Raw genomic sequence first — 8,963 nt, 5'->3', positions numbered from 1 at the left:
TGATATTAATTAAACTTCATAAGTTTAATAAGAAATTATAGCGAAGCAGGCAGAAAATAGTAGGTAGAAAAATGTTCTGAAATTGAGAATATTTTTATTTATTAATTAAACTACTGTAAAAATCTCATGTCTAGATATACCTGCAGAAGTTTTAAATACAATAAAACTCTTTTTTTCTATATAAGGACCATTTTAAATAAGATAAAATCACAGTATACTAAGTTAAACTGAAAAAGTTAGATAATTTTTAAAAAATCAAGAAATAACGGTTAAATAAGTTTTAAATTTGTGAACGTAAAATCGTGTGTGTAGTTTCCGAAGTTCAAATGAAAATAGGTTTTTTTTTTAAATTTAATTAATTTGTATTTTATATACGTTTTAAACATCAAATAACCTACTAGTAGTAACAGAATATGAGTGATCCAAGATGGTACTTTACGGAAGAACAGCTTGCAAACTCACCAAGTCGAAAATGTGGAATAAACGCAGAATTAGAATTATCGTATAGACAAAGAGCTGCAAATCTCATTCAAGAAATGGGCCAGCGACTCCAAGTGTATGTTAATTAATACCTATTTAATGTATATTTCATGGTAATGCATCGTAAATAAGGCAAATAATGCTGTAAATATGATGAAAATTTGATAAAAATTTCATGAATTAATTGGGATTTCGAAGCAAATATTGATCCTCAAATTATCGATTAAACCAAGTTTTATGGCATTTCTACAGTATACATTAAGTTTATTGTCATATATTTAATGTATTGAAGGTGTTCCTAATGCTCTTCGGTTGAATATTATGCTTAATAATTATCAAAGATTGCAAGATTATGTTATGTGATGAAATCGCCATATTGAAAAAAATACAAACTTCCTCTTATGTACGATGATTTTTGCTTACATTTTCAATTTTTTATTAATTTCTTTGTAGATCACAATTATGTATCAATACTGCAATAGTTTATATGCATAGATTTTATGCATTTCATTCATTCACAATGTTCCATCGAAATAGTATAGCGGCTGCATCGTTTTTTCTGGCTGCAAAGGTATGTCCAATGAAAAAAAATAAGGAGGATGATTCATCTATCTATAGAATGTATACCTATGTATAGAATATAGATAGATTCCGAGTATTTTTAAAAACAATAACGACTTATATTGTTCCATTTCTCTTTTTCAATTTTATTGAAGGTGGAAGAACAACCTAGGAAGTTGGAGCATGTCATCAAAATTTTGAATATATGCTTAGAAAAGAATGACATGAATCGAGATTCATATGCTGAGCAGGCACAAGAATTGGTGTTAAATGAAAACATATTACTTCAAACACTCGGATTTGATGTTGCTATTGATCATCCACATACCCACGTAGTAAAAGCCTGTCAACTTTTTAATATTGTAACAGGTAACGTCTAACTTCATTGTACGAGATTCCAGAGTGCTGACGATCTACTCTTCTTTCATTTATAGTTTCTAGAGAATTAAGACAAACTTGTTATTTTATGGCCTCAAATAGTTTACATTTGACAACTATGTGTCTCAAATATCGTCCAACTGTTGTTGCTGCCTTCTGTATATATATAGCATGCAAGTGGTCTCGTTGGGAGGTATGTTTAGAATTATCAAAATTACTTACAGATGATTAATTTTGTCAAAATTTTGATTCTCTCTTAGATACCCGACTCAAGTGAGGGAAAAGCTTGGTATAGTTATGTTGATGACACAGTGACTTTAGACACTTTAAAACAATTGACTGAAGAATACTTACAAATACTAGAACGTAGTCCATCAAAATTCAAGAGCAAGATGAAAGCAATTACATCCAACGGACAAGCTGCAGTATGTATTATTATCATTTATTTTTATTATTATTTATTATGATTTTGAGACCTTTTCTGATCAAACCTTTGCATAGCTCATGAAAAAATCTTTCCAGGTGAATCAGTCACCAAGTGTCACAGACGGTCCATCCACATCGCATCATAAGAACAATCAGCATCATGATAAACATCATCATCATCATCATCATAAAAATGCTAGCATGTCAAGTAGTAGTGCCGGTGCTGCTAGTTCAAGTATGAATGTAAATGCGAATGGAAACAGCAGGTCCTCATCATCAAGTTCATCAGCAAAAGCTCAAATGCATCAAATGCCCAATTCATCGTCATCATCATCATCATCATCATCATCACAATATAAGCAAGTTCCTTCTTCTCAGAGTGGAATGAACTCGTCATCGTCGATTCAACCGCCTTTACCACCTACAGCCTCCTCAAATCATAATATGCATCGTCAAAGACCATCATCGAGTAGTAGCCAGTCACAACCTTATGCAAGTAGTAATAGTAATCAGCCAAAACCTCCACTAATGGATGAACGATCACATCAGCAGCAACAACGATTAGTTCATCAAGACGGTTCATTTTATAACTCTTCATCATCGTCGAGTCAAAGGATGTCTGATCATTCAAAGCATCGAAACATGACGAGTTCTAATTCAGCTCCTCCTCCACCACCTCCTCAACAAAATCCACCTTTACCACCTTCGCAACAGCAGCAACAACAACCCTATATGAAGCTAAATAGCATGAATGACCAGAAACAACATAATATGATGGTTAATAATTCAAAACAAGCTCCACCTTATCCTGGTCAAAACATGGATATGCATCAGAAGAATATTAAGCAAAGCTCGGCGGATTATCATAATAGAAACAATCCACAGTTAAATCAACAAATACCAAATAATCCTCAAAAGAAACCGACTTGGCCGCAGCAACAATCTTCTTCATCTTCTATGTCCCAACAACAACAACAACAGCAACAACAATTACAAACATCTCATAATCAAGACAAACAATATCCGCATTTACAAAAGAATCTTCAACAAATACCAAATTCTGCAAACATTTTAGATCAAAGTGCTTCCAATCTGCTTAATACATCTTCTAGTAAATCTTCTGCTTACAATGAAATGTCATCAAATTCATCTAAACAACAGCAACAGCAGCAACAACAACAACAGCAAAACTTATCACAAAATGACTTTTGGTTTAGTGACAAAATTAATGAAATGTCCAATAAAACGATGACACCTCCTCGTGGACAATCATTGTTCTCACCAAGTCCCGAGCATGATAACAATGAAAAGGCAAAATATATGATGATGACTGGAAGTTTAAAGAGAAGTAATGACAGTGCAGTTGACAGTCCAAAAGAGGAAAAGAAATCGACACCAACGAAACGTGATAAAAGTATACTAGGAAATCAATCAGGTTCAAATCAGAAGCAGCTTAATCCTCCATTACCAACATCAAATCAAATGGACAGTAAAAAGTTCTCTAAAATTGACAATGTAAATGCGTCGGTTCCACAATTATCATCGGCAGATCAAATGATGATGGACGCTCAGATTAAGAAGCGATCATATTCATCGATTAAAGATTCATTGGATACGACACATAACCGTGAGAATAAGATTAGAAAGGTTGATCCGGTAAAAGGGGAATCAAATGCTCCATCAAGCTTACCAGCAACACCATCTCAATCATCAAAAGCTCCATCACAATCATTGTCACAGCCACCCTCAATTTATGGAGGTGTTAAGCTTGACATGCCAATGCCGGTTCCAACAAAGCAACCACTTGAAACAAATCCAGATGTTGTAAAATCCCTTCTTGCTGAATGCTTTTCATCAAACAATAAATTTGACTTGTATGATAGTCCATTAGATATTATGAATCCTGAGCTACCAGATGAGCTTTTTGCTACCACACCAACATCATCAGTTCCATCAAAATCACAACAAAAAATTAATCAACCACAATCGACACAAATTATGCCACAGCAGCAGCAACAACAACAACAACAAACAAGTATGAATATGACAAAGCATGAATCATTAGACGATTTATTAGATATTAAGGATGATAAGATGGACTCATCTGCTGGTGAGAGTAGTAGAAAAGATAAGAAAAAGTCGAAAAAGAAGAAGGAAAAGCATAAGCATAAAAAGAAGCATAAATCTTCAGATCGTGAAGATAATAAGAGTGACTCATCATCACTTAAAATAATCTTCTCAAAGGAGAGTAAAGCTGACACAAAAAGCTCTCCGGAAAGTTATGGTGGTGGATTAAAAATTAAAATTCCCATCAATAAAGATGCTGGCAAAATTGAAGTGAATCAATCACAATCATCGCAGCCAGCGCCTATTAAATTAAAAATATCGAAGGAAAAGTTTGGAAGCTTCACTAATTTAAATAATAACAATAATAATAATAATAATTCATCGTCATCCTCATCATCGAGTCACCATCATCATAAGAGTAAAAAGGATAAAGATAAAGATAAAGAAAAGGATCGCGAAAAGTCCAAGTCGAAGAGCTCCAAGCATTATAATTCATCCGATTATAAGGAATCTAGCAGTTATCAACATTCAAATTAGACAGGTAAAATAATTTAATTAATAAATGAAAAAAAAAAGAAATAAAAAAATAAAACACAAAAGATTTTTCTTGTTCAAAAAAATTTCCTAAGATTTTTATTTTCCAGAATAAGAAAATTAATTGTTAAATGAAGAAAAAAAAACTATGAAATTATTTAATGTGTATCGAAGGAGAAAAAAAAAATCATAAAATAATAATAATAATTTGAAGATACAGATTAATCAACTGTTGAATATTTTGTAAATAAATAATAAAACCAATTAAAATCATTTTAGATTTCAATTTAAATTTAAAAGAAGTTAAACTACTATGTATTTTCTTTAACATTCTCTTGACGTGATTTTTATAATTTTAAAAAAAATCTTTCAGTTCTAAATCAGTGCATTTTTGCCCTCAAACAAGCCACGCTAGTTGTTGACTTTACTAGTTTAGATTCATTTTCTTTCAGTTCAGTAAACCATTGTTCATTTCAGTTCATCTCATGTTGTTCAGTTAAAAAATCAGTTCAATACATTCCAGTTCAAATTTTGAACTTTAAAAATTCGTTAAAATTTTAAATCTAGAAAGGTCGTTGAAATTTTGAATTTATAGAATTCGTTAAATTTTGGTTTTAAAAAAGTCAAATGAATTAATTTACTGATTGTTTGCAGGCAAAAATGCATTCTAAAGGTTCAATTTTCAGGTGACATTTGTATATTTGTATAATATTTAATATTTTTTAAACTACAGATTCATTTTTTCCATCCCATTCCAAGAGATATTGTTCGTTTCCATCGAATGTAACTCTTTTAGCGACAATAGTAAATTTTTCACCATTCTCGATTCGATGCATGGCACCGAAGTACAGATTTATAGAATTATTCTTAACTGGCGAATTAAGGACTGTATCATTAAGATTAATGTTGACAGACGGCGATGATACGGATGATATATTTTTAATATTATCATCCTTTTTATTATTAGCTACTTGGGGCTTCTTTTGACTTTCATTTTTGGTTAGAGGAACAACATTATTTGACGATCGAATGAAATTTGTATTATTATCTGGACGATATGAAAAATGAGGAGGTAATGGATAGGTAATTGGTTGAATTATTTCACTTATAACTTCAACATCCGATGACTTTCGACGTTTTGTGATTTTACGTCTTTTTACTTCTTGATTCGGTCCAACAAGAAGATCCTTCGCACTTAAACGTCTCTTAATCGTACGGACAATCCTGACTTCAGAAAATTTGTTCAAAACTTGATTCCGTTTTAAGCCATTCAATTTATCATTGACTTTCATTTTCATATCCGATTTATAATTAATATGAAATGGATTATTAAATCCTTTAAAATTAATTGGCGGTGGAATTATCAAATCCAATGTACTTTTACTTGATGTCTCATCTGAAGAATCGCACATTTCCGCATCAATTACAGTTGTTGACGTTGTCGTCGTCGTTGATGTTAGTATATTTGGATGTTTCATGTCTAGTTCTTCCTTTGATTTTCCCTTAATTTGTATAGATTCAACATACTTGATTTTCAGCTTCTTGATAAGATCATCCGAAAAAGGTTCAGATGGTGGAATGATGACTTTTTGCAGGTGATTATGAAGTGGTGGCATTTTCTTTCTCAAGCCAAATAAACAAGCTTTCTTCTTGTTTGCATTAATACATTTAAAAATATCTATCTTTCTAACAGTTTGTAAAATTTTCTTCTCTAATGATTCTTTTGTTAGGAATTTTGAAACCTGAGAATGGAAAAGTAAACATAAGTTTCTGGACATAAATAAACTAAATGATCATAAACTTCATGAGAAGTCAATCATCATGTGATCATGTTTATAGACATACCTCTGGAGGTAAATAAAAGTTATCTGAATTCTGCAAAATAAAAGGTACAATATCCTTTGAAATACTATGGTACTTTTGTGAGCGAACGATTGTCAATTCATAGAATATCAAATGAATGATATCTCTCCAAGTGATTTGCAAGCGCCGAATAAATTCATTTCCATCATTGCATACCTAAAAAGAATAATTACAATATGATGATTTTTGTTATGTGATTGCGAGAGAAAAAAATAAATGTATTATATAGGCATAATAATATGAGTAAATATACTAACTGAGCAACAGAATATAAAAAATGTGTCACCGTGTAATAAATATCCATCCCAACTTTTAATACAATTGTTATGGAACCATTGTCTACAACGGCAACATTGAAGCATTTTATCTTTCCAAGATCCAATAAGGCCACAATAACAGTATATATTTTCTTTATTTAAGCGATGAGCTGAATCCCATTTCAGTGAACTTAACTGGATTACATGAAAATAAAGTTATGAGAATTATTGAGCAAATAGATGATAACAACAGTCAGAACTTACATCATATGGGAGTTTTAATGTGGGTTTTTGATTAAATTCCTCTGTCGTCAATTCAGCCGCAAATTCTGATTCCAATTCCTCAGAATCGCTAATACTTATAACATCAACACTACATTTAGAGCAATTCCAACGAGATGGATGGATACTTTGTTCCTTAAAACAATTTCGATGATATCCACGGCTACACTGACTGCATATTTCAACAACATCAAATTCTTTAGAAATTTTACATATAACACATAACGATGAGTCTTCTCCATTTTTCGTTGGAGAGGCAGTGAGCTTTTTTAATTTACAGGAATTTGACCATTTTTCAGTATTATCATCGAATCGTATCAAGTATTCCTCTAATTTTGAGTTGATTATAGTTCCGAGATAAAATTTGCCATCAGTTCCTTCCATTAATACATCCTCATCCACTTCAAAATTTCCTGACTTTATAGAATCATTCGATTGATCTAAATGCTCCTCTACATCACTACTCTTCATGTCTTTTTCGTCAGAATGCTTCTCCTTAAAATTGTTGTTAATTCTTATATGATATTCTGGCGTTGAAAACTGTATCGTAATTAATGATGATGTCTCGTTCATCTTATTTTTCTTCTCATTATCTTTGATCGGCTCAGGTGATGTTGCATTGTAGATAAATATCTTACTTGATTGATTACTTATCGTAATGTTTTGGGTTTTTGACATTTTTCAATTTATTCCTTTGCACAATAGTTTTTACCTAATTTTTTTATACTAAACATAAGCACTAAACAAATCCTAATTTGTTAAAATATTTAAGGTATTCTACGGATACATAATATAGATATTTTAATAGATTAATTCAATTAAAACCGTCAGAAAACGAAAATCTAAAAATATAAGCCGATCTTTCAAATGTCAACAAAACGTCACTAGATCTGTCAAAATGCTTCCTCAATTTTCACCTGTCAAAACTTTCCCTCTTCTTGCTTTTTCGCTCAATAACTTCTTGTTCAACCATACTGAACTGTTTTCAGACTATTATACAATTTAATTAACTTAAAATAATTTAAAATATGTGTCAACATTTTTCAGAAAACGAGAAAAATCCAAACACAAAATAACGGTCAAAAATTATTCAAAAAACTGTCGTTGAAATTGATTTTAAAGGGCACAAAACTAAGATCGTTCTTTTCCTTGAATTTTTTTCGCTTGAAGAAATCAACATCCAGAAAAATGGTAAATTAAATAGTTTTAATGTATTATAGGATTAATTACAATATGTTAAAATGAAGTTAAGATGAATCTACATGCATTAAAAATGTTAACAACTGGCTATAAGTGATATTTATTGTGAAAAATTAAGATGTTTATAATTTATAGAGAATATCACATTAAATCGCGAGTCCACCATTCATAAGTTTTGCAAATTATGATAAATCTCAAAGATAATGATAATCCACTAAGTAAATCATGTTACTTAATTAAATTGCATTTATAATAATCACATTAAGTGCCTTAAACTTTGTGAATTAACTTCATTTTAACAGTTGTATGTTTTAACCTCAATGTTCGATAATTGACTAAAATTTGTTTTTTCTTAATTCTATTTTTTAGACCAAGAAACGTCGTAATGGAGGACGCTGCAAGCACAACCGTGGACACGTAAAGGCTGTCCGTTGCACAAACTGTGCACGTTGTGTTCCAAAAGATAAGGCAATCAAGAAGTTTGTCATCAGAAATATTGTTGAAGCTGCTGCCGTCAGAGATATCACAGTTGCCAGCGTCTATAGTTGTAAGTAGACATTAAATGTGTGATCAATAGATAGTTACTGACCGGCTCTTAATTCCTTTCAGCATATGTGTTGCCGAAATTATACGCAAAGTTACATTATTGCGTTTCTTGCGCAATTCACAGTAAAGTCGTCCGTAACAGAAGCCGTGAAGCAAGAAGAATCAGAACACCACCTCAACGTGCTTTCCCAGCTCGTCAACAGCAACAACAGAGAAAGTAAATGATGAACATCATTGTTTTATTAAATAAGGAATAAAAATGCGTCTTTTAAATGAAAAGGATTAACATCCGTCATTATTCCAAGAAACATCCAGTGTCTTAATTACTCTTAAATGTTAATGACCTTCCTTTTCAGAACAAATTTAATT

At 31.5% G+C, this 8,963-nt stretch overlaps 3 protein-coding genes across 4 annotated transcripts; 2 read left to right on the top strand and 1 right to left on the bottom strand.

Annotated features, from left to right (window-relative positions):
* Positions 1 to 315: 315 nt before the first annotated feature.
* On the top strand, positions 316 to 4,638 carry CycT (Cyclin T). 2 transcript variants are annotated; one of them, XM_070653392.1, is made up of 6 exons: positions 316 to 556; positions 934 to 1,051; positions 1,197 to 1,410; positions 1,476 to 1,612; positions 1,680 to 1,844; positions 1,942 to 4,638. In XM_070653392.1, exons 1-6 carry the CDS (start codon positions 414 to 416, stop codon positions 4,447 to 4,449), a joined length of 3,285 nt encoding a protein of 1,094 aa, XP_070509493.1. In that variant the 5' UTR covers positions 316 to 413; the 3' UTR covers positions 4,450 to 4,638. The 2 variants fall into 2 exon arrangements, with proteins under 2 accessions (XP_070509493.1, XP_070509492.1); XM_070653391.1 differs by having other exon boundaries at positions 1,921 to 4,638.
* On the bottom strand, positions 4,598 to 7,721 carry Pcl (polycomb protein Pcl). Its single transcript, XM_070653394.1, has 4 exons — positions 6,831 to 7,721; positions 6,567 to 6,761; positions 6,292 to 6,465; positions 4,598 to 6,188 (listed from the first exon to the last, which is right to left on the bottom strand). Exons 1-4 carry the CDS (start codon positions 7,524 to 7,526, stop codon positions 5,169 to 5,171), a joined length of 2,085 nt encoding a protein of 694 aa, XP_070509495.1. The 5' UTR covers positions 7,527 to 7,721; the 3' UTR covers positions 4,598 to 5,168.
* Positions 7,722 to 7,963: 242 nt separating this feature from the next.
* On the top strand, positions 7,964 to 8,902 carry RpS26 (ribosomal protein S26). Its single transcript, XM_070653458.1, has 3 exons — positions 7,964 to 8,039; positions 8,418 to 8,595; positions 8,658 to 8,902. Exons 1-3 carry the CDS (start codon positions 8,037 to 8,039, stop codon positions 8,813 to 8,815), a joined length of 339 nt encoding a protein of 112 aa, XP_070509559.1. The 5' UTR covers positions 7,964 to 8,036; the 3' UTR covers positions 8,816 to 8,902.
* Positions 8,903 to 8,963: the final 61 nt, after the last annotated feature.

Source organism: Chironomus tepperi, unplaced genomic scaffold (assembly GCF_022539635.2).
Source record: "Chironomus tepperi strain 1889 unplaced genomic scaffold, CSIRO-AGI_Ctep_v1 contig_68, whole genome shotgun sequence".
Taxonomy (NCBI): Eukaryota; Metazoa; Arthropoda; class Insecta; order Diptera; family Chironomidae; genus Chironomus; species Chironomus tepperi.
The sequence above is the reverse complement of the archived record's forward strand: the minus strand, read 5'-3'. Positions and strand labels throughout refer to the sequence as shown.

Excerpts from the sequence above, each read along its gene's own strand:
- CycT (XM_070653391.1), top strand. The coding sequence starts at position 414 with ATGAGTGATCCAAGATGGTACTTTACGGAAGAACAGCTTGCAAACTCA. Across the intron at positions 1,613-1,679 it reads GCAAGTGGTCTCGTTGGGAG|ATACCCGACTCAAGTGAGGG; the intron begins GTATGTTTAGAA and ends ATTCTCTCTTAG. Across the intron at positions 1,845-1,920 it reads CATCCAACGGACAAGCTGCA|CTCATGAAAAAATCTTTCCA; the intron begins GTATGTATTATT and ends ACCTTTGCATAG.
- Pcl (XM_070653394.1), bottom strand. The coding sequence starts at position 7,526 with ATGTCAAAAACCCAAAACATTACGATAAGTAATCAATCAAGTAAGATA. Across the intron at positions 6,466-6,566 it reads TTTTTATATTCTGTTGCTCA|GTATGCAATGATGGAAATGA; the intron begins GTTAGTATATTT and ends TATTCTTTTTAG. Across the intron at positions 6,189-6,291 it reads ACTTTTATTTACCTCCAGAG|GTTTCAAAATTCCTAACAAA; the intron begins GTATGTCTATAA and ends TTCCATTCTCAG.
- RpS26 (XM_070653458.1), top strand. Across the intron at positions 8,596-8,657 it reads AGTTGCCAGCGTCTATAGTT|CATATGTGTTGCCGAAATTA; the intron begins GTAAGTAGACAT and ends AATTCCTTTCAG.